The sequence below is a fragment of the Xiphophorus couchianus genome, chromosome 4, assembly GCF_001444195.1.
Source record: "Xiphophorus couchianus chromosome 4, X_couchianus-1.0, whole genome shotgun sequence".
Taxonomy (NCBI): domain Eukaryota; kingdom Metazoa; phylum Chordata; class Actinopteri; order Cyprinodontiformes; family Poeciliidae; genus Xiphophorus; species Xiphophorus couchianus.
Genome location: NC_040231.1, coordinates 8871079 through 8898628, shown reverse-complemented (window position 1 = coordinate 8898628; position 27550 = coordinate 8871079). Strand labels below are relative to the sequence as shown.

The window sequence follows — 27550 nt, the reverse complement described above, 5'->3', positions numbered from 1 at the left end:
AAAAACAAAATAAATAGGATTTATTTTGGATTTTCTCTCATCCACAAAGGCAAAATTAAGAGACAGACTTAAACATACCCTTTCGCCTTCTACTACATTTAATCTGGTTATTGCAGAAGTTGAGTAATTTGGAGGTAATCTGCTCAACCTCTGTCTCATGATTTCTCATTTGAAACACCCAGCTGTATCCAACCTCAACTGTCTGACCCAAACGGTTCCTCTTTTGATAAAGACAAATAATTAATATGTTCGGTAAAAACCCAGAACAACGTAACCTGGCAGACACAGAAACACTAATGCTGCTGTCCTAGAGGAGGATTTTCAACTATCACATGGAGTAAAATTTGCATCTGCCCACAGGCGCAAGCAAAATAAAACTTCAGGGGATTTTTTTTTTTTTTTACAGTCAGAACAAAGAGCGAACTGTTTGACTGTTTCAGATCTAAACACACTACTCCAGGTACCGAGCACAGTGGTGACAACATCATGTTTTTGGTCCGGTTCTTTGCCATTAGCATTGCTCAAAGTGGGTAGAATGAAGAAGATGGAGGACTACTTCCAAATGTATTAATTTCACCTTAAGTCAACAGCTGGAGAGTTAAAATGTGGAGATAATTCTGTTTTTTAACGTACAGCAAAACTGATTTTGGAATGGATAAATATTAAACTGAGGTTGCAGAATCATTCCTCTCAGAGGAAAAGAATCCAAATGCATCGTTAAAAACCCCAAAGCCTCATTCAAATGTGTATGTAAACCTGCAAACAGAGCAGCATTTTCTTCTTTTCCTTTCCTTAGTACCGATTCTTGGACTTGCCGATGTTCCAGCACTATGTGGGATGTGCAACCTTCATCTTCCTCTGTATCTTTGTAATTCAAATGCTTGTCACAAAGAAGTAAGTAAAACCATATTTCCATTTTCACTAAAAGTCTGTTCTACCCTCGTTGTGCTAAAAAACAACACAAGGCTTTTGTTGTCTTGTGTTTTTCAGAGATTTAGTCAGTTGTTATTGTTTCAAAGAAAGCCATAAAATTAAACCTCTTTGGATGAAAAAAAAAAATCTAACTGATTTTGTCTCTATCAGTAGGGAGCAGGGGTTGACATACTTTGGAGTGTTGGTTTCTATTCTGGTGGTGATTTTGGCCATCTGTTATGCGGGTCATTTGCAGGTCAGTATGATTAACGTTTACTATGACTGATCTTTTAATTCACAAATTTTCAGGCCATGTTAGAATCTGTGTTTGAAGAAAATGGAAAAGACCTGTGCATTGCTTGCTACCCTCTAGATAGATAATGTAATAAGATGTAATTCAGGTGTTTTGTTTCATTGTGACCTGGCCCATTTCTGCAGCATATGTGCATGACTGAAGTGTTTTGCTCTTGAACACTCAATATCCTTTTGAATTAAAAGGAAAATTTAATGTGAAATCTTTTCCACATTTCTGCTCTTCTTTTGTGCTAATGTCATACAAGGGAATCTTATACAGTAATAGTGAAGACTTGATTAAAAAATAATTTTAATGGGAATGCATCTGTGGCAGCATTCGTTTTTCCCCCCTTTTTGCTTTCTAGCAATTATCTTCCAGAAGCGGAGTGGAGATGAAATTTAAAATCACAAGCCTTGTTAAATACTGGAAAGGGAACATTAAAGTTTAAGGATGTCGAGTGCATTTGGACATATTTAGCGTTTCTTTTTCCGTTTCTTTTTGCTATTGTCTTTAAAATTATCCTGAATAAACCTGTTAGATTGACCAGATCAAGCTTTTATTCTATGCAGAATAATAGCTTGTAAGCGTTCTGACCTTTAGTTAATTACTGATTTTTGTGACCTTTAAGTGTCATACACAAAGAGCTGACAGATTAAGGTCTGTTTAAATGTGCCGAATTAGCTCTTAAATGAATTATTTAGCAAATTCAGAAATTATTAAATGCTTTTAAATAATCCTCAATTAATCCATAGCTAATTAACATTAGTAATCTTGAACAATTTCAGCCTGGAGATAATATTTTATCTACAATGACAGATTGTTTGCATTCTGTCTCCAACTTTCTTTAGCATATAGAAAGTTAGCAAGTGACACTGAACATGTTGGCAGTATGGGTAAAGAGTAAAAAAAGATAAACTTAGTAAAATGTTGTAACCAATATTTGCAAAAAATATTAAAGCTTACAGTGTGAATAAGCAGATTGCCTGTTTTTGTTCAGTTTCTCTAAGTATGTGACTAATGTTATCAATCAGAATTTTAATTCATAAAGTCATTTCTTTGAACTCCAGAGAAGAAAAATTTTGATAAAAGTTAAATTGTTCATCTTAAATCAAATTAATGTTTTATTACCTATTCATAAAACTGCATTAATATAGTTTAATGTAATCAACGCTAAACTGAATAGAAATGATCAAAGACATTAAGTTATTAGTTTTTTTGTCTTTCAAACTGCAGAAGTGTTGACTAAGTATAAAAAAAACCACTTCCTGTTATAATTCAAAGACAAAACACCAACTATAAAGCTGGCAAGTTTTTAAAAAAAATATTGTGAAATAGAAGTTATATACATTTTTTTAGGATTAGCTTAAGTTGAACTATTAAAACCTAAACATGCCCTTCAAAGTAATGTTTGAATTGTTGCAGCTTCCTTTTTGACAAGGCAGATGAAAACCGACAGTCAGTTCATCACAGTTTTCTCCCCAAAAACAAATTCTTCTTCTGAATTAAATCATCTGCAAGTCACTGACACATGATGTCTGGAGACGGCTGACTGGGCAAAGAGTCACACGCTCCTTTCACATGTCTGAATCCACCTTTTCCTCTCATCTTTTCTTCTCACTTCTCTTTATCCTCTGCAGCGTGTGTTTCCACACAAGCTGTCAGGGTGTCGGTTGCTGCCAGCTGTATCGGAGGCGGTGGTGAAGCGGCCGTGTCTGCGCCTCCCCCTGGCAACCATTACCACTGCGGTCATCATTATCTCGGCGATGTTTAACCTGGTAGGACAATGTTCACAATTTGGGCTCTGAGTCAAATCAGGTTGGCTTGTCAATCAAATTGAAATTTTTATTTCATCTCTTGGCAGCGTTTCTTTTTCCAGAATGACTTGCCACGGAACATAAAGACTGACGACTTCACGTCACTGCCTGTGAGTGGAGGATTTGTTAACTATAATTTGTGTTTTAGTTAGTCCCACAGAGTGTTACTGCCTCGATACTTAAACTTGGGGAAACACAAACCTCACACAACTCATCCCAGATATACAGTGTCGTGCACAAGTGTTTAACCGCCTTGATCTTTTCCAACTAGTTTTTGTTTAATAGACCAACACAAAGTGGTTCATATTTTTTGAAGGGAAAAGAAAACGACCTATGGTTTTGACAGAAAAGTGTGTTGTGCATTTTTTTTCTGAACCCTGGTTCTACCAACCTTTCTCTACAGCTCCAGCTCCCAGTCACTTGACTGTGTGTAGAGACTATATTTGTTGCCCATTTTTTGTTTTTGCCTAACAGCTCAAACTTAAAAAGATTAGATGTGAAGTATAAATAATCGAATATTTTAAGGTTTTCTACAAATTCTTAGGTCTGAGCTTTGACTGGGCAAGTTTAGTACATGAATACACTTTGATACAAACCAACCCCAGTCCTCCTGTAATTGGCCATCCTATCCAGCTTCATACTTGAGGTGGTAGTGGCAGATGACTTTAGCCTTAGTCTCAAGTCTTTTGCAGCCTCTAACAGGTTTTCTGTCAGAATTGCCGTGTGTTTGCTCACATCCAAAAAGTCTGACCAGATTCTTCATCCCTGCTATTGATGCTACTTTTACATCCCAAATTATTCACAGCTTTGTGTTGGTCTATCAAGTCGAATCCTACTTAAATACATTAAAGTTTGTAGTTGTAACAGACAAAAAGTCAAAGGAGTCTAAGTATTTTTGCAAGGCACTGGAATTATTACTTCATAATAAAGATTTGCAGGATTAAATAAAAGTTTCCTTTATAGGACATGCAAAATGTTTTCTAGATAATTGTTTTAGTTGTTTGCATACCATTTAAACGTGACAGATATTTTTTGTGTTAGACTTGTATTGCCTGTATGATCCCCTTTGTCCTCTCTCTGTCCCTCAGTACTCTGTATGCTGCTGGAGCCTGTCGCTCATTGCATGTGGAGTCTTTCTGCGAGTGAGCTTAGAGCTCAAAGTGCTCCTCCTCTTTGTTGCATCCATCTTGTACTACTACATCATCTTCAGCCACCAACTTCTTAAAACCCACTTCTCGAAGTTTGAAAACTTCTCCCAATACTACAACAGATTTAACTGCAGCGAGTAGGTCAAAAATTCTGAAGCACATTTTATTGGAAGAACACTGTCAGTGACGTTTCCTTTTACGTTGTTAACACTGATGGACAAAGTTTTTGACTGATAAGATTACATTTCATCTGGTTTTAAACCGGGTGTGTTTTATTAAAGCTTGTACATTTTTTTAGTTTGTATTAACTGAAAAAACACAAACTGAATGGTGAAAAAATATTCATGTTTTCATTCTGAACAATTTTGCAAAATGTATTCCTGAATAGAGACTTCTCATTTTTGTTCTGCAGGATGACAAATGACACCCTGCCATGCACTGGGTTTGTCAAAGACCTTCAGATTATGAGCGGCATCGACATCATGCTGTTTCTAGTCACCATGCTCATCATATCGCTGCAGGTATGATATTTTTCTTCTTTAGTTGCTTTTCTTTTGTATCCCCAACAGTTCTGGCAGAAGAAAACTGAATGCATTAACGCCCACACTACTGCTGCATTTTGTAACATCACCGTGGGTCTGCCTCCTAGAACGACAACTGCTTTCGGCAGGACTTCCAGCTCAAGTACAAGAACCGCACGGAGCAGGACGAGATTGAGACGAGGGAGAACCTGAACCGTCTGCTGCTGGAAAACGTGCTGCCTGCCCACGTGGCAGCACTGTTTGTCGGTGAGAACAAGAAGAACGAGGTGAGATTTTCAAGGCATTTCAGCTGTATCCTTCAGGTTAAGCCATCTGGTTGCTAGGCACTAGAAGATAATTGATGCAGAGGAAGAAAAATACTACCAGTGAAACGCCTTAATACAAGTCATGTTCTAAGCTGAAACCAAAACTCTGAATTCACAGGTTTCTGATTCTGCAAAGTGTATTTTAGTGTTTTTATATTTGAAGGTGACAAGAATCCAGTAGTACTTATTTGGCTTGTAAAATGCCAAATAAGTACTACTTTACAAAACCTATTTTACATTCATCAATTCAATATCCTCAGTAAAACATACAACTCTACTCATCCAACTCATGGGATTATCACGTTACTGCTGATATTAATGCTGCTTTCTCAGAAAATCTGAGCCTGAAGCCTGATGCTCTGTTGTTGTGTCCGACATCTCTCATCTCCCTCTTGAACTACACCGCTTAGATTCTGTGTGGTGTTCATGTATGTTTGTTGGCTAGTAAATCACCATGATACAATGGTCACTAAAGCAGGAATGGATAGTTTTGGCAGTGTAAGCAGCTTCCAAGTCCAGCTGGAAACAAATCGGCATCAGGAGAGGGAAGTTTGAGCTACCCCAGGGATCTAGCTGTATTGATATTGGACTTGAAAATACATCAGCAGATAACATGGCTCCTCAAATCATCACAGATTGGAAACTTCACTCCAACATCCTAAAGCAACTAGGATGTTGTTCCTCTTCTGTCTTAATTGATTTCCTAATTAAATGAAATGTTTACTTTGATCTGATAAGAGGACTTTGGACCACTGAGTTAGGATGCTTTGACCATTGCTTCTGGTTCAGAAGAAGCTTAACTCATGAATTTGCTGTGGCCATCCATGTTGCTTGTCAACCTTTACTTTTATATCTTTTCTGCTTCCACTCAACTTTCCATTAATATGATTGGATAAAACCTTTTGTATCGGTTACTCTCCTTGTGTAAGATGTTAATAAATGTCTAATAGACAACTGTGAACACAATGATTTTCTCCATAATAATGTTTGGCCATAATATAACATTTCTCTGTTAAAGTCCATTTGTTGGCTATAAGTGATTGTCAAATTTTCACAGAAGGCTTATTTCTGAGTTTTATCAATGTAGTTAACAGGAATTCATGTCAAATACATCACAATCCGTAATAAATCATTACTATATAAGCTTCATTCTACACACACCTGTATATTAATAGAATTTAGCTCATAACAATGAATTATCCTAATGTTTTTTAACAAAGTGATGAGACTGAAAATAAAATCCATGTGTTTTTGTTTCTGAACAGGACCTGTACTACAAGTCCTATGACTGCGTCTGCGTGATGTTTGCCTCTGTGCCCAATTTTAAAGAGTTTTACACTGAGTGCGATATTAACAAGGAGGGCTTGGAATGCCTCAGGCTGCTCAATGAGATCATCGCTGATTTTGATGAGGTCAGCAGAATAAAAAAATAGAAAAGACATTCTTTCCTGTTGCTATTGCCATTCATCGCATCTTCCTTGGCATGTTAATTATCTGGATTTTTGATACATGCAGGGGAAAAAAAAACATGATAAAAGGTGAACATTTCTCATTTATTTTCCTGTAATCCTCCAGCTGCTCTCCAAGCCAAAGTTCAGTGGTGTGGAGAAGATCAAGACAATTGGCAGCACCTACATGGCAACGGCGGGGCTTAGTGGGCCTGGCCATGAAAACCATCAGGTGGGCTTGAGTAGCGCTTCACCTTCGGGTCAGGCAGGGGTCAGACGAGCTGTTTCAAAGCAGTCTCTACTCGTGCTTGAAATGTTGTGGGTATTGAGTTGATTCTGTTATCCTCATGTGTGTTTTCAGGACATAGAGAAGAAGCAGGCCCAGATAGGAATCATGGTGGAGTTCGCCATTGCTATGAATGGCAAGTTGGATGTAATCAACAGACATTCCTTCAACACCTTCAGGCTTCGAGTGGGTGAGTGTGCAGAGCAGCTGGGCAGCCGAAACCTTTATTGACTGTATAAAGCTACACCATAACCTGGCTGGTCTCCTTAGTTACCCTACACATGATTGGCATTTATGTCCTGCTTTTACAGTCTGATCTGAAGCACTGAGCAGTTTTTAGGTTATTATTTTACAGACTGTTAGCAGCTTCTCACAGTGAACCTGCTTTTACAGAATCATGTTACTGGGACTAACCTTTTCACATTGTTTCATGTTAAAGCCATGAATCACAATTTACTCCACTGGGATTTTATGTGAAAGACCAACACAATAAACTGAATCATGTACTGGAGGGAGTAATGGTGGCGTGCATTTGTATTGAGCTGTCTTTACTCAGAGACCCCTAAATAAAGTCCTGTACACCAATTGCCACAGATGTGTGTTAGAGAAAATCAGCGAGCAACATCACCATGAAGGTCAAGGGTCACAGCAGACAGTTCAGGGAGAGAGTTGTGGAGAAGTTCGAAGCAGAGTTTGACTTGAACACGAGATCATAAGCTTTGCATATTTCTCTGTGCTCTATTCAAATTATCACTCAAAAATGGAAAGTAGTGCAGCAGAAGTGCAAGCCTGTGTCTGAGCCAAGATGGCTGTGGTTGCACTAGAGGAGCTGCAGAGATTCGCAGCTCAAGCTCAGATAACTATTAGCCCTGACCTGGACAATGTTACTTTTAAGGGTGAGGTACAAGAAAAGAGTAACAGCTTAAAGAAAGCCATCAGAGGTCATATTTACAGTCAGCCATGAGACATTTAGGGACCAGCAAACATTGGAATGAAGCTGCTTGGTCAGATGAGACCAAAATGGAGCTTTTAGCCTCCCAGCAAAACATAATCTGTGGCTGAGAACTAACACAAAACATCACCCTAAGCACACAGTCCCCATGGTTAAACAGGATGCTGGCGGTGTCATACTGTGGGAATGCTTTCCTTGAGGAGGATAAAATCTTGAATTTATAGCTGTAACATGCCAAACCCTGAAAAAGATAAAGTGATCCAAATACTGCCATTTCATTTAACTACACCAGATATAGAAGCAGAATATTCGATACATTAAGACACATTAACGCCTCTAAGCTCTCTACTGTCTAGAGAGATTACTCTAATCAGATAAGTTTGTTTAAGTTTATAGAAACATTAACATTATTTAACAGATAAAATAAAGGTGCGGAAAACATCTGTTGTGCTATTACACATTTCTTAATGTATGAATCTTCATTAAAATTATAGGAGTACCACCATAAGAGGACAGACACACAATTGCATCTAGAAACCAGAGTCAGAACTCTGACTTTTTATAGAATGGGCCTTTGGATTTAAGGCAAATACCATTTTTTAAGAGGAAATCATGGAATATGTCAGAAGATGAGGCAATCCATTAGAGAAAGGCGAAAAAATTAATCTAAAATATTTTTAATTGTCCTAAATTATCAAGATTTTAGAATCAGAAATCCAGTGGGTTGAATAAAACATGTTTACAATGGAATAGAGAGAAACAATCTGGGACAAATGTACGATTTTCTGTGATGAGCCACCAATCTGCGCTGGATGTGATGCTGGAGCTCGAGTCAGTCCAGGTCTGTAGAACATGTAAAACAGCTCCTTAAAGATGACAGATAAAAAGACCTACTCTCTGAAGTTTGCTATAATTGTGGATTTTAATAAGCAGTCATTAACAAAAGAAACATGTAAACAACAAGGCTCCATCCTTTAGATTTTATCCTTCAACTGTTAGAGGAGAAAGTTGGAACGTGGCCCGTTTGTTAGTCCAGGCCTCAAAGAATTCACCGAAAATAAAACCCACCACCTGTGACTGTGTTTCATGATTACTTTGGAGTAGCTCTAAATTACTTTAGATGACTTTAAACTGTGGGCTGCACAGTGGCGCAGTTGGTAGCACTGTTGCCTTGCAGCAAGAAGGTCCTGGGTTCGATTCTCGGCCCGGGGTCTTTCTGCATGGAGTTTGCATGTTCTCCCTGTGCATGCGTGGGTTCTCTCCGGGTACTCCGGCTTCCTCCCACAGTCCAAAAACATGACTGTTAGGTTAATTGGTCTATCTAAATTCTCCCTAGGGGTGTGTGTTGTGTGTGAATGGTTGTTTGTCCTGTATGTCTCTGTGTTGCCCTGCGACAGACTGGCGACCTGTCCAGGGTGTACCCCGCCTCCCGCCTGGAACGTAGCTGGAGATAGGCACCAGCAACCCTCCCGACCCCATTAGGGACAAGGGTGAACAGAAAATGGATGGATGGATGGATGGATGGACTTTAAATTACATAGTGAATCTAACATCCAAAATGGGTTAATTTAATTTCTGTGGAAAATTGTGTCTGAGTCATAAAAGTATTTTCTGCTGCATTAGTCGGTTTTTATGAATCGTATCAGACCCGATTCAACCTATGTACATAAATGCAGATTCATGCATGCGTAGTGTTTAAACAGCAGTTTGCCTGGGTTAGCCACTGGGAGCTATACACTCCTCAACAGACAGTATTTGAATAAAAGACTGTATTAGATTAATTTGTTCTGATGAAGGGGCACAATCAGAAAATCTTTGTAGTTTATTATCACGATTAAAAACAAACCTGCAGCACACCACACCTCTGGTAATGAAGGAACAGTTTTGTATTTGTATTCTTCCCTTGTGACTTTCTTTTCCTACTTGTAATGTAATAAGATGCGGATATAAAACTAATCTTCTTTTCCCTCTCTAAGGAATTAATCATGGCCCAGTGATAGCTGGAGTGATCGGGGCGAGGAAACCTCAGTATGACATCTGGGGCAACACAGTGAATGTAGCCAGCAGAATGGAGAGCACTGGAGAAATGGGAAAGATCCAGGTTGGTTTCAGTATGGCTTTGCTCGTTTTTGTGTTTATGCATGTTTTCATGCCTCTTTCATAAAGGCCAGATTTCTACTCTAGTAACTTTCCTGTAAACATATTCTCCCACATCATCTGTGGATCTTTGCAGTTCCTCCAGAGTTGACATGGTTCTCATGTTGCTTCTCTGGTTAATGCCTTCCAGTATGACTCTAAATAACTTTGGCTTAACTACAACTAATGTACATATAGAAAAAATGCTGGTTTTAGTAATTGCATAGAATTTCCACAACAGAATGAGACTAAAAATACATAAAAAATTTTTGTCACTGAGTTGGAAACTGTGCTTAATTTTCCGCTAATATATCTTCCTATAGAAGAAAACGTATCCATCGTTTATGCAAAAATAGAAATAAAATTGTGGTCATTTAAATAGGACAAATCACAATCCCAAATTTTAAGTTGCTTTTTTTTTTAATGCCACGCAACATTTGCTGCTCTAAATGAGTTAGTTTAGCTAGAGTAAGGGGAAAATAGTTTTTAGGTTTGTAAAGGTTGCAGACCCCTGACCTGCCTGCGGTTTGATCTCCATAAATGAAACCCAGTTCACTTCAGTCAGGGGTTTAGTTGAGAAAATAAGCCCACCTAAATCCCCAACTAAAATAAAAGTTTAGTTGGGGATTTTCCCAACTAAACTAAGGGGTTTAGTTGGGAAAATCCCTTTTACTCCCTCAGAGTAAAGGGGATTGGAGACAAATGTTAAAAATCATGTTTTTTTTCTTCTACACATGAAGAAAAACCACACATTAAAGACTGTGGTTGTGTAAACATTCTTAAATGAACATAGATTTAAATTGGAATCATGACTGATCGAACATTTGGTCTGCATACAAAAGCACCTCTCTTAGCTTCAGCTGTGACTTTTTGCTCTTCTTTTAGGTAACAGAAGAATCCTCTCAAGTGCTGAGGAAGCTGGGTTACTCCTGTGAGTGTCGAGGATTCATCAACGTCAAGGGGAAAGGGGAGCTGAAAACCTTCTTTGTGTGCACTGACACGAGCAAACAGCTAGGCATCGGGCTGAGCTGAGGCTGGGCCATCGCAGCCAGCAGAACTGGATACAGACTCATGTATGGGTGACAGAGTTTACAGACTTCTGCACATCACAGGTGTCAGTCTGGCTGTAATGCATGTTCCTGTGATGCCGTTGAAAGGAAGAAAGAAAACTTCACTGCTTCGTTGTGTGGAAGACGCACCTGGGACCATTTAGTTAGAGTTAGAAGACGACGGAGACGGCTGCCGAGAACAGCCGCCATCTTTTTCTATTCACAATAAAAACAGTGATGTCATGTATATATTTTTTGTTTCTAGCCTAATGTGATGAAAATGAAGTTATGTATTATTTCTATTTTATTCTTGCCGATCTTTTAGATGTTGACTTTAATTAAAAAAAGCGTTTAAGCATAAAAATGATGCTTTATTGGATATAATTAGGTTTATTATCTAATTTGGGTCACATTTGTGCCCCAAAATGACTTTTGTTGAGAATTTGCAGAAATTAAAAATCTAAAGTCAAGAAATTAAAACTCTGAAATTCAGCTACTTAAAAAGTGATTGATAATTCAACACGATGACAGATGTTAGGTATTCAGGTTGAGCTGTTCGAAATGAAAACCTTTTCTTGCATATTCAGGTAATGGCAGCTTTCCTGCCTGTTAAAACCTACATCTTCACACCGTTACAGACAGAAGATACAACCCTCTGTAAGTTCAGGTAGAACTCGTTATGATCACATTCCTTGGTTCTAGTTGTGCAGTTTGACCACTCCAACAATTTACAGATTCAACAAGAACTGTGCTGAATGTATTCCATCACTTTTGTTTATTTCACTTTGATAAAGGAAAAAAAAAACTATTCTGCTGCCTTTTGATTTCCACGTGTGCTGCGACAGGTGGGAAATGTTATGCATGTCCTCAGCTGTGTGACTTAACCTTTCTGCGGATTTTTTTTTTTTTTCTTGGCAACCATAACACTGTCGGCTCCTCTGAATCCGTCTCGTGGCCTTGTCATCTGAGACCAACATCTTGTCTGTAATTGCTGTTGCATAATGTTGTACTGGTCTATCTGTGAACAAATGTGACATTAACTTTTTGTACAGTTACAGAATGTAATAAATGTTTTCGTAAGTCTGTAGTTTGACATTTAGAATTAAAAAATTTTAGACAAGGTTTAAATAAAAAAAAAAAGGTTTATTGATTGAAATGCACACAACAGTCAGACAAAAAAAAAGCATCGTTTGTACAAAACTTAGGTTAATAAACTTAATGAGGCTGGCTGGAATGTCATTTCACTGCGACAAGGTGACCCACATCTGGACAGGTGGATGAGGTCTCCATCGGTTCACTCGTCTCATGAACTGAAAGCAGAAAGAAAACCATTTTGTGTGGTTTTTCTTTAATATAGGACATAATGCACCACAAACAATCTGTTTACACATTTTTATGTGAAAATCCCCGTACGTTTTTCTGGATTGACAGAAATAAAATATAGAAACAGACGAAACTAGACAAATTTGCATGTCCTGCAAAAATGCAGTGTGAATGCTGCAAGCTGAATATTTTTAGTGAAAATTGCAGAAGTCTTGAAAAATGCAGCAAGTAGGCTGAAGCAGCAGAATATAGCAAAAGTCTGCAAAACTAACAAAAATAGAAAAACTGTAGAAGTAAAAACTTTCACTCAATGCCAGAGCACCATTTACAAAGCTAAACTATAAGGTCACAACAGTTTATAAGCTAAAATGAGTTAAAAACCTAAATCAAGCTAAAATAATAGCATCTATGAGGAATTAGGGTTGGGGTTGAATTTATTGTTGGAACGAGGATTGGAAGGAGACTTTGGGTTAGGTGAAAAACTGGGGTTACATTGGGAAGACTGAGCATAATGTGAGTAAAAAGCTGAAGAGGAATTTTATTAAATCTGTAAAAGATATAAAAAAAGCTGAAATAATCAGAAGTAGTTGAAGGTTATGAGTGATGATGACATTTTAGAGTTTAAATGTAATTTCTAGCTGGAAGCAGTTAGAAAGAGCTCCAAGATTTTAGCAGAATCTTTCAGAAATTGTAAGATGTTCCATTCACTCCAATGTGGCCCAACATGACTGCAAAAAGCTGAATATTTCATAAACCGTAGAAGATGTCAATATCAAAATATAGCTGTAATGGTCTGAATGAGCAGAATATGGTAAACGTTGAATGAGTGGGGGCGTGCTGTGGTGGCGCAGGGGGTTAGCACGCCCCACGTTTGGAGGCCTTAGTCCTCGACGCGGACGTCGCGGGTTCGACTCCCGGTTCCGACGACCTTTGCCGCATGTCTTCCCTGTTTCCTGTCTGTCTTCCCTGTTTCCTGTCAGCCTACTGTAGAAAAAATACGAGCCACTAGCGCCGTAAAAACTCTTCGGAGAAAAAAATGGGAAAAAAAAAAAAAAGTTGAATGAATAGCACAAAGTATGCAGACGTAGTTAAGTGGCAAAAAGCGGAGGAACTCAAGAGTGTTAATGGCTGCAGCATTCACACTAATAAAAACAGAACAGTGAGGAAGGAAAAGGAAAATTAAAAGGAAGGACACAAAGGAATGCCAAGAGGGACACGAGGAAAGAAAATAACCTAAAAAAAACCATAAGTACACAAGAAAGAAACAACACAAAGATAAAAGGAAAGAAACAACACAACTTTTAGAAAATAGAAATGAAGTGAAATAAACATACTTTTCCAAGATCTATTTACTTTTTTCCCCACATTGAAGCAAATTCCATCCAGTTCCAGGCTGTAGGATAAGCTTTGGCTACGGTTCGGTTGAGTTAAGACAGTTTACCTGTTGTGAGGTCTATGAGGGGTTCAGGCAGCTCTGGGGGGACGGTGATGCCCATGGCCTTCCTAATGCCGTAGATGCTGCTGACATCACAGGGGGCCACTTGACCAGTCAGCTCCGTCAGGTTCCCTGTAACTTTCTCAGCTGTGAGGGAAGGATCAGAAGTAAGACAACAGGAGATTATGAGCCAATCACAGAGCAGAGGAAATAAAGGGAATTCATACTGTTTATTTTTGAAGTTATTTAAACCTAAAGCCAAGGGATTTTTAGTTATAAATGATTTCTAATAAAAAGGTCACATTTTTTGCTCACACAGAATGCAGCACATCAAAGGAAAATGCCTCATATCCCTGGGAACTGGGGGCCCCAGTGACTTGAATCAGACCACTGTCTAACCACACCTGTGTTAGATGAATACTGACGAGGTAAATGAAGGGTTGTTGGAGGTCTACAGCTGGTGGTGAGACCCGAGTGTGGGAACAAAGGGGCTCATGCAGCGAGAGGCTCTTACCCAGCTCCAGCTCCTTGGCAGTCGGGGCCAGCAGGCAGATCATGTTAGGCGGCTGCTTGGCACTTAGGCGCTCCCTCTGTACTTCCTGCAAGTTACGCAGCAACTTTGTAGTTTCGTCCAACTTCTGCTGGAAGTGCAGGGCGTCTGTAACAGATAGGGGAGGGTCAGCACGGACACTCTGTTAGCACCTCCTCTCAGCTCCTTCTGTTACGTTTGGGTAACCCCCGCAGAAACGGGTTACATTTACACAACACAATGAATCCTTTCACTCTGAATCCTTACAACATCCCAATCAAAAACTAACAGTCTGAGATAGAAGTAAATGTATGACAGGGTGAAGAAAAGTCTATTGGTGGCACATTTTTTCATTATAATTCATTTACAGTAATTGTATCAATGTTATATGCATTAAGTTGAAGCTGCACTTTTTGAGTGGCCTTTTTGTTTTTATGAGAACAAAAGTTTTCTTACTCTGCAAACAATTTCTCACTTCAAAACCACAATTTTCAGTGTATATTATTAGGATTTTATGTGGTAGGCATACACTAAGTAGCATATCATTATGAAGTAACAAAAGGATACATATATTTTAAAATACTTTATGAATTATGATTAACATGAGTTCATTGTGTTGACTGCCCTCAAAATCAACCCTGCTGATTGGCATTATGTTGTTTTTTCCATGTTACAATTTTTCTCTCTTTCGCCCAACGCTTTTCTGTCATCATATCTACACCTTTGAAGCACACCAGTCATTTTTAATTGAGAAGTTGTCACTGCTCAGTTATGCAGTTCAACTGACTGAGATGATAACTTAAGAAACTTGTCGAGTGTTTGTATTTCAAAACAGAACTGCTATAAAGTGTATTTTGCATCACACACTAGAGTTTATTTGAACTATTTCTCTATCCCGTTTTGGGAAAGAGAAATGCCATCTTTGTTTTCTGTATCAACTGGCTCTGCTTAAGGACAACCAGCGGCGCCCTCTTCTGGTTGGAGGCCAAACTACAACAGAAGTCCAAGAGGATTTGATAGTTAAGCGATTGGAGGTCATTTTAATCCAGGGGTCTCAAACTCCAGTCCTCGAGGGCCGCAGTCCTGCAACTTTTAGATGTGCCTCTGCTGCACCACACCTGAATAGAATAATTAGGTCATTAAGGCTCTGGAAAACTGATCTACACAAGGAGGAGGTAATTAAGTCATTTCATTCCAGTGTTTTGTACCTGTGGCACATCTAAAAACTGCAGGACTGCGGCCCTTGAGGCCTGGAGTTTGAGACCCCTGTTTTAATCTAATAAACCATTAATCAACAATAAATCATAAGTTGATTGTTTGCATCCCTACCACTCTTATACTTTGCTGTATCAGGAGTTAATTTTCTTGTTCCAAATGTAATCAGTTGTTTTTATAAACAAATCTGAGGGCTTTACCCCCAGAGAGTTCCTCAGCCACATCCAGGCTTTCAGCAGAACGAGGGACGTCCAGCTTGGTGGATGAGTTGTCCTCGGCTACCTGGGAGAGACAGCGAGGGAAAAAAGACGCTTAGTCAGATTAGAAAATGCATTCCTCCCTGGACAGGTGACGTGCCAAGGGAACATCAAGGCCTTTTAAAGTCTCTGTTTTTTTTTTAAATGGAGATGCTGCTTCTCTGATCCAATAAAAATCAAACCTAATCAAAAGCTACAACGACCGAGAAGGGGATGAGTGTAACCTGGAGAGCAGCCAAGAACAGCAAACAGACAGTACAGAGAGTGGCTCTGTGTCTGACGCCGGGGCCAGAGCTTCGGTTTCCTCTGCTGCTCTTAGGAGCGATTGAGCTCTGCAGCCAGCGGGGCCGAATGTGCTGAAGGAAAACACAACCCCCTCCGACTTCTCTAACTGCGGACTGCGAGCGAGGAGCTCTTGAAGGGAAATGTTCTTTCCATGTGTGGATGGATGGCAGTTAACAGAGGGCCCCTGCTGTGTTGACACAGCTGGTTGGTGCAGAAACCATCAGCAGAGGCCATGAAGGCTCCTCATATGGGGTGTAATGCAGGCACACGTGACGGGCTTTCCGCCGAGCAGCAGCCCAGCAGGAGCAGATGAGGCTGAGTGGCTCCAGTTTTGTGTTACATTTGTGTCATTCTACACTTAATGTCCATTTCCATTTTCCTGCTGTGTTACAAACACAATGCACAGAAGCAGCTCCTGATCATAGACAGACTCTCACCTCCACGCCACTCTTCTTCTCTTGTCTGCTTCCTGGCTCCTCTGGCTGCTGGACAAATATTAACAACATAAAAGCAACATCACTCTCAGTTCTGTGGGTTAGGGAACTGGTAATAGGATGTGATAATAATGGCTGCTTACAGGCTCAGTTTCCTTTAGACATCTTGAATGCTCTCCATTGGTCATCGCATCCAGAAGACTGTCACCCATTTTGTAAACATACTCATTAGATTTGGCTAGGAACTCCGACAAGCTGAAAGGAAAACAAAAACATCTTCTCAACAACAGTTTTTAAATTTCACAACTGCTAACTAGTTTGTTAATAATTTGCTGATAAAACCTACTGAGATGTTGATTTCAACACAACCTAAAATCCCCAGGAAACTGAATCCTATACGCAGGATTTCATCGACAAGTGAGGACATGTTGCTAACTGGACACACTTTTCCAGGGAAAGAACAATGTCTTCCCTGGAAAGTGACAGACTCAGACAAACCACTGGACAAAACCAGAAAATGAATATGCAGACATTAACATCTGAGCACATAAAGCTACATGAATCTGAAACCACACATGATGGATGACAATGTACCTCAGTTAACCTCCCACACTGGATTAACTGAGTCCTACCATTAAACAAACAGGCCATATTTTACTAATTTCATTGCCTTGTTCTCAAACATTGAGGTATTTTAATGAGATTTTGGTGTAACAGAACACAGAGAAGTGCATTCTTGTAAGAGCAAGTGAAAGAAAAATGTGGTTTGAAAAACCTGAGACATGAATCTGTACTCATTCCCTTCTTACCAGTAACCAGTATACAGACCCATTCAATAAACTAAAATATTATTGAAAAATCCATTTAGTATAGGAACTTTATCACAAAGCGAAACAGACACAGATGGCTTTGCACTTACTATTACATCAGACCAATAGAAAACTGAACCGTAGACTTAATGAAAAGTATGTTTAATGTCTGCTTAAAGGTTCTTATTTTCAAAGAGCACTTTTAATCTGACAAACGAGACACATCGGGACGCATATTCTAATTTATTGAATATGACTGTATAGGCCAGAGGTCTGCAATCCGCAAGTGGCTCTTAATAATTTGGATACAAAAAGTGCAGAACCAACATAAAAAAATAGAAATACAAATACAGATTTAGCAGTCGTTTTTAATTTTTTGCATTAAATAAATCCTGCATTAAATTTCCACAACAGAATTACACAAGTATCATTGGAAACTGTTTTTTCTTGTTTAAATTATTTTCCACAAACATCCTATAGAAGAAAATGCATCAGTCCTCTTTTTGTAATTTTCTGGATTGAGAGCATTAAAAGCTTTCTGTTACTACCAAAAAAAAAATCTATAAAATAAATTAAGTGTGAAAAAAAAACTAGTTTTGGCAGGGCAATAAATATAAGGCACTATTATATTAGACCTTCATGTTTTTTCAATGTCAAATGAAAAATCATATTATCTATTATAGTGGTTGCAGCCTATATTTTGTCTGATGAAACAAAAACAACAGTCTCCTCGCGCCTTAATCCCCCCTGCTGAAACACCCGGCCTGCTTTAACTGATCAGCTGACCTGCCGAGTTAATATGAGGTGGGATTTCTGGGTCACTAAGCAGTCAGTATTTGCTCTGCTCCCTGACATCAGACAAAGAAATACACGTGAACATCTTTTGTTGGGACGTGAGTCGTGCGTTATAAGCTGAAAGCGAGCTAATAAGCCTTACGTAACTAGAATATTAGCAATCTGGTAAAAGGAACGGATAGGACCACCAGTTCCCATGATGCATTTGGGCTTAAGAGTCAAGTCTATGGTGATGACAGTCTTTGCTCAAAAAGGCAGAAACATCTGGGCTGCAATTTCCTATTAGAAGTGACTTGAATGGAACATTGTGGCAGCTGCTGATTCTCACTGGTTATGTTACAGAGACTGAAACACGAGACATTAAGTGTCCATTTCGGAAATTAGATGAATACATGAAGACTTAATTACAAATGATTACTATCTTCCCTTTGGCACAGAGTAGTTCTCCTTTGAGCAGACTCTGAACTTTGTAACTTTGCTAATCTTTTTTCATAAAACAAACCAACAACAGAAGGTCCCATTCATGTATTGTATTAAACCTGAGCTGTATTGTGAGACCTGAGGGTCGGGTTGTGTCTGCAGCTGTTGGCTAATCTCTGCTAGTCTGGATGAAGTCAAAAAAAAGGGAACATCTGGCCAGGAGTCAGTGAGGAATGCCTATAATGACGTTGCCAGTTAATCCCACTGAGCTTGTGGTCGCACTGCAGCATACCTGTCTGAGCCCTGCATACTGGACTCTTCTCCGTAGAACGAGTAGATGAGGTCTGAGTCGTCCTTGCTGACGTTGGAGAAGCTGGAGTCGTACGCCGGTGCGTAGGATGTGAACGGGCCGTAGCTCAAGTAGGACACTGTGAAGAGTTTGTAAAACATCAGAAATCACTTTGTCAGCTGTTTAGACAATATGAGGCGAGATGAGCTTGAAGCAGCTCGTTTACCTGGAGTAACTCTGTTCCTTTTGTCCTCCCTGAAGCTCTGCAGGCTGTTCACGCCGTTCTGCAGCCGATTGGACATCATGACCAGTTTCACCGGACAATAGCCAACGTCTGAGCAGATGACATTTAACCGTTGCTTTTATTATCGGAAGATCTGCACTAATGGGTTCCAAAAGCAAGACAATATAAATATTAAATATCTTACACAATCATTTTGCAATCATTATTGGTTCCCCTGGTAAATATTAGTAAAATAACATCCTTAAAATGTCAATGCAGAAGCATGATCTCTCACCAAATTAAAAAGTGTTCATTAAACCTGAGAAAACTTAATGATAAAAAAAGAAATGTACTTTGATTGGAGCACTGTAGGAACCGTCTTAGGGAGCAAAATGGGCCCACGGCATTACAGAGTCTTTACTGTACTTAAGTGTGCTTTTTCCACACATTCTTTCTTTGTGTAACTACACACCCACCTGGAGTGTTTGCTGTATGAGCGCAGTTTGAATATCATCTAACCAATTCAGATAATTCCAGTTATTGTCCAACTCCATAGACGTACATTTGTGATGGTAGGACAGCTAAAGCTTTTTTTTTCTGAAAATAATACCTATTTAGAAAGTACAAAGCATCTCATGGTTGCTATGGAGACCAGACAACAGCCTTCTTTCCTGTGGTTCTTCCAACAGTGAGCTTTAAACATTTGTTTTACCAACCCTACCCCCTTTTCTCACTGCGAGTTATAACTCAGAGAAACAGAGTCAAAATTTCTTAAAAAATGACCTCGGTTACATTTCTTTTAAACAGACTGTTACAGATACCACTTAAAATATTTCTGCTTCAAATTGTTATTTCATAATCTGGTACAATTTGTTCCCCACTTTCCTTAAAAGGTTACATTTTTCAAAGATACTGCAATAAAAGTTCAAGTTATTTTAAGATTTTTTCCCTCACATCTTTAGTAGGTTTGCCAATAAACATGGACCAAACTTTCTGTGACAGATTGACATTGTTTGTACCTCCGGGTGACGGATCGGCCGGGTTGAGGACGGCGAGAGTCGTGGAGCCATCGGACTTCCGCCTTGCAAACTCCAACTGTGAGGCAAATAATTGATCACTTTCTCATAAAAAACATAAATAGTAATATACATTTTCCAAAATACAATAACTTAACAAAAATATGTCTTTACAAGGTTAATATTATGGATTATTGCTGAACTGATGACTTTTAAATGATCTGCAGCATCTTTTGTTGTCATACTGCCAGCTGAAGAAATTAAAGTTTTTAAAGGAACATAAATTAGCTGAAATAAAAAAGCTTTCTTGTGAATTCTTGCTTCTTACATCACACTGCACCACTCTGTTCGACAGCTTTCCTCCTGACTCCTCAATGACCTTGCGGATTTCCTCCAGCTCTTTCTCGGCCTTTGCCGCCTCGTCCTTGGAGTCTTTGTCTTGTCTGCAAAAGAATTTCAAATTGAAAAAGCGAGGATGAGACAATTTGACAATGAGTCAATATTTTTGTAGCAGTAGCAAACAGAGACAAACAATAATGCAGGAAGGAAGTCTACGTATTTAAACTTCGCTTTTGTTCCACTCTTCATCTATTTGATTTGATTCCCTGACATCAACAAATGTCATCAAGATGCAACAGGCTCATAAAGATTGCTGTGGTCATGGTGAGTCTTCATGCAACAAAAAGAAAGAAATTAAATTCATGAAAAATATGTACAGCAGCAGGAGCAAACACGTCCTAGCTTGCCATCGGGCATTCCTCACATTCACATCCTCCAGCTCTGCAGTAAAAAAACCCAAACTTTATGCAGTGACTGAGTGGGAATGTTCTCATAAACACACAATATGCTGTTTCTGATTAGTCTTCTTAGAAACCCAACAATATTTCACCCTTCACTCAAAGCTTATGCATCTTTTACACAGATATTTAAAGGTCTAATGTGTCGAGTTGCAGGTATCAGTGGAAGGTGTGACGTTGGCAAGTTGAAGCACCTTGGAGTGATGGGCGTCTGGGAGCGCTCGCTGCTCCCTGCAGTCATGGCTCCCTCCTTGCTCTGGTCTGAGCTGGTGACTCCTTGGTCCTCTGACTTCACCGGTTGTTTGGCAAAGCGGTCAAGGCCAGACATAAAATCTATGCTCTGCTTTAGACTGTCCAGCCTTTCCTATTATACATAGGAACAAACACACACAAAAAACTTAGTGGCCTAGAGAAGAAAAGCAAATAGGTGAAAAGAGTAAAAATAATTCCCTTTACTTTATGGTAGAAAAGTTCAATTCTGGTGTCCTGAAGGTTTTAGCTGTGTGTTCATTTCAGCACAGCTGACTCTAGTTGACTTACTGCTCCAACATGTTATCAAACTCTGCACATGTCTGTTAATTAACTATTAAATTGATTATGGTGTGCTGAATCTGTAACGGGCCTTTCCAGACCAACACCACTGCAGTACGTAAACTTCAGATGATGTTCTTTAGTGCCCTCATGTGTTGGATCAATGCAATATCAAGTCTTACTTACTGAACTCCCTTTTATCTCTAAAGGAAACACACAGCTATTAGAGGACACATTATAAAGTTGTGTTCCTCACTATCTACTTCACTTTGGATAATTTTCCTACCAGGTTAATCTGTTGAAAGAGAATTGAAATAAAAGTCTTTCTACTCTAAATAGAGCAAGCCTCTGTTGTGTTTATCTGAGGACTCTTATCACAAAACAAACCTGGTTTTCTAACATGAACTGATGTTAGAGGATGCACTTATTCTGGCTGTACAATTTTGGACTGAAATCCACAGGGAAAAAGGAAATACAGACACATTTCTATGAGGAGACTCATACCTGGCTCAGGATCTTCATTCCAGAGTGTAACAGTTTTCGAGCTGCCTTATGGTAGATTGTCTCTGGTTTGTTGTAAATCATGGCATTCTCACACATGATTCTGAAGTCTACCTACAGCAACAACAAATCCAATACCAAGCATTAGACAAGATATTAAAAAAAAGATCTGTGAATCGAAACATTTAAGCAGCGGGTTCAGCACCTTGCAAGAATTATATATTTAATTTAGACAATAAAAGATACTTGGAAAATTTAAAAATGACACAAATATTTACTAAATAGATCATTCCAGAGTCGAGTGTTATATGTTTTGCTTCCTATAGAAGTCTGGACTCTCGGCTATTTAGTTTAAAATTTTACCCACCTGCTAACGTTTGCCCGCTTTGTAATGCGCCATTTCGGCGCTATGAACCTTTCTAACAGTAAAACATCTTATGGAGTTGTATGTCTGATCTCTGGTTTATCTACGCACTTACTTTGAGTTCGTCCAGTGACTGATAGAACTCTTTCTTGACTTTGTCCTTCATTGTACTGAAGTCCATCGGGCGTTTAATAATTGAAGAGTAACCAGGTGCAATGAGGTCGGTCACCGGAAATGCAAAGAATGCATTGGGGTCTTTCCTGCAGTGTAAACACATTTCATTCACATATGAACCAAAGCATACACAAAAACAGATATATGCAGACAGAAAGGATGATGATTGGGGTTCTCAGCTCTCTGAGGGGAGTTTGCTTACACATGCACAATAATTAATTAAAGTATACTTAGAGCCATGTGCTGCACCTTTGAAGCTGCCTGATGAGCTGATTCAAAGCTTCCTGCAGAGGTGTCTGCTCTTTTTCTGCAAACACGGACATCAGATGGATATTAAAAGATACTTATAAGCTTTGAGAAAGAAAGTTGGAATAAAGTGTAGACATTTTAAAACTACCTTCCAGTTTATCCAGCTCTGAACGAATAGGAGTTCTGCTCTGCTCTCTGTCTTCTTCCCCATCTGCATCGTGTCCCTTCTTCTTTTTAGTCATCTAACATGAATAGAGACCATATTCGTCTTCATAGCAGCAAGTCCATTTGCAAGGATAATCATCTCGTATGGTCATGGCCAAAAGATTTGAAACTAACAGTTTTGTTTTTCACAAACTACAACATTGCTTGAAAGTTTCATGGTCAAAAAAGTTTAAATTAATCCTTTTTTATTGTCATTTTGGATCCACACATTTCACAGTTTTAAATGTAAACTGAATGACACAAATAACACCAGAACTTAGCCTTTTAAAACACTGCAGTTGTCTGAATTATTAACCTACACACACCATGATTTCTGCACATTTTCAAGTCAAAATTTCCTACCTCCCCAGGTTCAGATATTCAGTTATCAATCCTTGGCAAAAGAAATGACTGGATGCATTGAGATGGACAGATAAATGGCTATAACCTTTAAGACATAACGCAAAGGATTAATTATAGAAATACAAATATTTGACCTATTCTATTTTTTCTCTATACTTATCCAGGATTGGAAGATACTTAAAATGTGCTCTTCGAATCATGATGCTGATATAGTTTAAAGGTAAACTATATCAGCAGTCAAGTATAGTAAAAGCAAAGTTTGTGAAAAACAAGATTTCTGTTTCCTTTATTCTGTTCTCTTTCTACCTTTTTCTTCCCTCTGTCTTCCTCTGGAGAGCCGAAGCTCCTGTCTTTATCTTTCTTCTTTTTCTTCTTCTTGTCTTTGGGTTTGTCGCTGTCCACGGGTTGCTCCTCATAAAAAGTGTCCAGACTGGAACTTCCGGTCGTGACTTCGTTCCCGGACACCTTTAGCACCAGCTTCAACGGTCTCTCTCCGTATTCTGGGAGCATCAAATCAACAAGAGTCAGTGGGTCAATGCGTCTCGAAGAATCAACAATGTCTGTTCGTCCTGACAGCTCAGGGGTGAAATGAACAGCTACCAGACAGGTAAGGCATATTGCAGTTCCAATGCAACCTACATATCGCTAACACTGTTTATAAACACAGACACATTCAGGAAATTGTCCCATAAATTAACGTAGCTGGTAAATAGTTTCCGAGCTAACGCTATTGTGGAGCTATCATAGCGGGAAGACAATTAATTCTACATGTTTTTCAACAAAAAAAGCTATAAAAATACCATATGAATAACACAACCAAAGACATGAACTAAAATACCTTCATATGCATGTTTTTCGGACTTATGCTTTTTGTGCTTCTTGCCCATTGTTTGTATATTAGCCACCGGCTGCTAACTCTTCTCATAAGACCGTGTTAGCGGAAGCATTACGGTGAGAGACAACAGACTGCAGCGTCACCTGGCGGCAAGGCGGAGATCACACGCCAGTTTGTATAGTCTATAGCAGCCAGGAGAGGGCGCTTCAGGCTTGGTATTAATGTCGATAGGCTTCACTCCTCACCCAATCCCGCTTTGAGTTAAAATCTGGGATTTGTGTAAACCTTCAGATTTTAAACAAGGATAGACAACTATATTGCACAAGTACAGTACCTTGCAAAAGTATTTTTCAGACAGCTATTGGCCAAGCACTCCACAAATCTAGCTTTTATAGAAGAATGGCAAAAATAAATCTTAGACTTGTTCTCAGTTGCTTCGGTGCATTTCTCACATCACTATTTTGTACAACTAATAATCCCCACATGTCTTCTAATAAGTGAAAACTGAAGTTCACTTGGAAGAAATTGTTCAATTCGCAAAATATGTTCAGGACAGAATGACAAAGAACTGCATGAATTTCACAGATTTTGACAACTGCTCATCCTTTTTGTGTGTGATGACTCAAGCAGTTTAATTAGTTTATAGGAAAATACTATTCAGCATTTATAGGTAGTTAATTTTGAACTGATAATGTTGGAAACAACAGAGAATTGTATGGATGCATTCAATGCATGTCCAATCAATAATTAATAGTGAGAAAATTGCTGTTCACAAGTGTTCTCCTTTCGAATAAACTGAGCTTTTGCCATTTTATATAAAAAAAAACTTTGGACAAAAATTTAAGTCTCTAAATGAAATAAGCTGGGAGTAAAAAATACAAACAAAAAAAATTATAAAGAGATTAAATGCAGCACTTTTATCAGTTATTGATATTTTTTGTGTAGGTCATTGTAAAGTAAATTTTTCATGCATATTTTTGTTTTCTTTAATCTGAACTCCAAATTTTAGAATAGCATTTGTTTCAAAAGGAAAAAAAGAAATCCAGTAGACAAAATAAACTGCTAGAAGAGAATAAAATGAATTTCTTAGTGCCCTAGATGGGTAACCTAAAGCAGAGTGATAAGATTTCTGGCACAGTTTTACCCACATTAAAGGGACATAAAGAAGGACAAGAGATGTCCCAGATGAAAGCCATGAAAGTGTTTTAGATGGTTCTGTTTTTTTCTGTCTGTGTGGGAAGGGGATACGGTACATAAAGGCTGACAACTTTTCAATAACAAAGACTATTTTTGCATTATTAAATAACTCATGGATTTGGAAAACACTGAAGGAATTTTAGTACAAGCAAGAAAATCCAAGAAACAGAGAGAAACAATAATACCATCAGATTCTAATCAAAGGAATTTTTCAGAGAACTTTTCAGTTCACACTCATGGAAATGAGCTCATCATTTCCATATTTCTTAATACAAAACAAGGTGCAAAAGCCTCATAAACTCCCCTCATTTTGATGTGAGGATCTGCGTTCCTGCACCCTGCAAGCTCTAGGAAGTGTCATGAAAATTTCAGGGCTGCAGCACAGGTGTGAAATTGTCTTTAGGTAGCCTTTCTCTAATTTTCCTGGCATGAAAGCAAACATATGTTTGTATTGGTGGCCTTTTTATAGCTTTTAGTTGTAAATACATTCAGTGGATCATGTTTAAATTAGCCAGTGTAATCTCCAATGGCAGACAAATGGCACTGTGTTGGATTTGTGTTTCGCAGGACTCTGTAGAGTCTGGAGCTTCCCTGCCTGTCTGCCTGCCTTGCAGAGCTGTTATGCTCTGTTAAATCGGCACATATTGTACTGGCTGATGAATGACAGATGTTTTATTCATGGAGGAAAGATAGTGTACATTCTTTGAAGCACATTCCAGGTTTCATGAAGAGGGTACAGGATGGGGGCAGACGGTTTGAAAGGAAAGAAGACTGCCTAAATTCACCATTTCAGCCATTCCTGCCTGCAGATGAAAAGGTGATTCTGACAGTCTGTTGATGCTTCAGTCTCATATCTGGGCAAACCCATCCCCAGCAAATTATGTCTTGATCTGTGTCTCGAAGAATGTTTCAGACCGCATTCCTTACTCTCACCTGGGATATCTGACTGGAGCTCTGATGAAACAAATACTGGAAGAACAAATACAGTGCAGTGCATTTCTTATCCCTTGAACTTTTTCTTGCTTTGTTTTGCCACCTTACAACCACAAACTTCAATGTGCTATATTGACCTTTCAACTGACAGACGAGCAGTAACTAGTGCAAAATTTCAAGGAAACAAGTGCAGTTTTTTTACTTTTTTAGAAAGAAAAGCAATCTGAATAGTTTGGAGAGCATTCAATTTTAAGTCTTTTCACGGATTCTTAACTGGATTGATATCTGGATTTTGACTGGGCTATTGTAGCACATTAATATATTTTGAACTAAATATATTTTGAATTTCATTGTACCTCTGGCTGCATCTTTTTGGTCGTTTTCCTGCAGAAAGATGAGCCTCTGCCCCAGTCTCAACTCTTTTACAACTTCTAACACATTTTCTTTCAGTATTGCCCTGCTCATAACTTTCTCCACATTCCTATTAGCTCCGACCAACAAAGAATCCCACAGCATGATTCAACCACCAGCATGGTGTCACACACTGGTTTAAATTTTCATTTGTAAAAGAAAAAAAGGAAAAAGGTGTATTCTTTTGTTTTTACTTCACAACTGCGCAATTATTTGTGAAATAAAGTCAAAATAAAACATAGTGAGGTTTATGACTGGAATGTATCAAACAATTATAAGGCACTTTAGCTTGCAGACAAAGTAGAAGAATCTACAAACAGTTTCACACCACATTTAAATGGCAGCTGACAGTTGCCATTTGTCAAGTTGATGTGCAGAGCATCATGAAAAAAAACATCATAGAGTAAACTCAGTAGAATGCTGTGAAATGATTTCTATAACTGGACTAATTACATTATTTTTTATCCTAGTTATTTTTGTTTAATACAGCATGTATTCAAATATATTAATTGAGTTTAGCAGTGCTGCTAGGCCTGAATATTTAGCATCTGTATCACATCACCTACACCTCTGTGCTTCCTTAAAAAGTGAAAAAACCTAGAATTCATATGTTTTTGCACTGAGAAGCAGAAGTTGTATATGTACTCACTGTGAAGGCAATTGATGCTATCGAGTGAAAGTTCAGTGTTTTGGGAAGTTAAAGTTTTTCATGCAAAGAGAACTAAGGAACTTTGGATGAAAAGATTTCTCTGGTACTGCAACAGCAAGGTGGCATTCCTTCATCTGCAGAACCAGACTGCTGGAGTGAAGGAATCGTTAACTCTGGCTCAAACAATTTTTAGTACACTGTGGAGAACTTATGAAAGCAAATGATGCATTTAGAAGAAAAACTTTGTGCCATGTGAAATATTTTGATTTTATCTTAACTTTGGGAATTCTGACACAATAAATAGACAATTAAAAACAAAGTAAACTAAATAAATAACATGGTTTAGGGTTCAGCATAGTCATCCAATGGAAAGATTATATAATTTTAGTCAATGTTTAAATGTATTTTCTGTAGTTGAGGTGTGA

General features: G+C 38.6%; 2 protein-coding genes across 5 annotated transcripts in view; one reads left to right on the top strand and one right to left on the bottom strand.

Annotated features, from left to right (window-relative positions):
- adcy7 (adenylate cyclase 7) overlaps positions 1–11970 on the top strand; it is a 63682-nt gene extending 51712 nt beyond the window's left edge. For all 3 annotated transcript variants that reach the window (XM_028014380.1, XM_028014378.1, XM_028014379.1), the window contains 12 exons: positions 797–894; positions 1084–1168; positions 2845–2982; positions 3069–3131; positions 4110–4306; positions 4582–4690; positions 4819–4977; positions 6282–6428; positions 6592–6696; positions 6826–6940; positions 9679–9803; positions 10724–11970. In XM_028014380.1, the coding sequence (XP_027870181.1) occupies positions 797–894; positions 1084–1168; positions 2845–2982; positions 3069–3131; positions 4110–4306; positions 4582–4690; positions 4819–4977; positions 6282–6428; positions 6592–6696; positions 6826–6940; positions 9679–9803; positions 10724–10870 (1488 nt within the window). In that variant the 3' untranslated portion in view covers positions 10871–11970. The remainder of the gene's footprint in view (positions 1–796; positions 895–1083; positions 1169–2844; positions 2983–3068; positions 3132–4109; positions 4307–4581; positions 4691–4818; positions 4978–6281; positions 6429–6591; positions 6697–6825; positions 6941–9678; positions 9804–10723) is intronic.
- Positions 11796–24073, bottom strand: brd7 (bromodomain containing 7). 2 transcript variants are annotated; one of them, XM_028014381.1, is made up of 17 exons: positions 23939–24073; positions 23407–23600; positions 22682–22775; positions 22534–22591; positions 22226–22370; positions 21750–21860; positions 20909–21078; positions 20246–20360; positions 19921–19996; positions 18905–19012; positions 18682–18817; positions 16509–16620; positions 16369–16416; positions 15590–15671; positions 14160–14303; positions 13652–13792; positions 11796–12197 (listed from the first exon to the last, which is right to left on the bottom strand). In XM_028014381.1, the coding sequence occupies exons 1-17, from the start codon at positions 23985–23987 to the stop codon at positions 12124–12126; spliced, it is 1857 nt and encodes a 618-aa protein (XP_027870182.1). In that variant the 5' UTR covers positions 23988–24073; the 3' UTR covers positions 11796–12123. The 2 variants fall into 2 exon arrangements, with proteins under 2 accessions (XP_027870182.1, XP_027870184.1); XM_028014383.1 differs by having other exon boundaries at positions 16369–16413; positions 23939–23987.
- Between the last annotated feature and the right edge of the window lie 3477 nt (positions 24074–27550).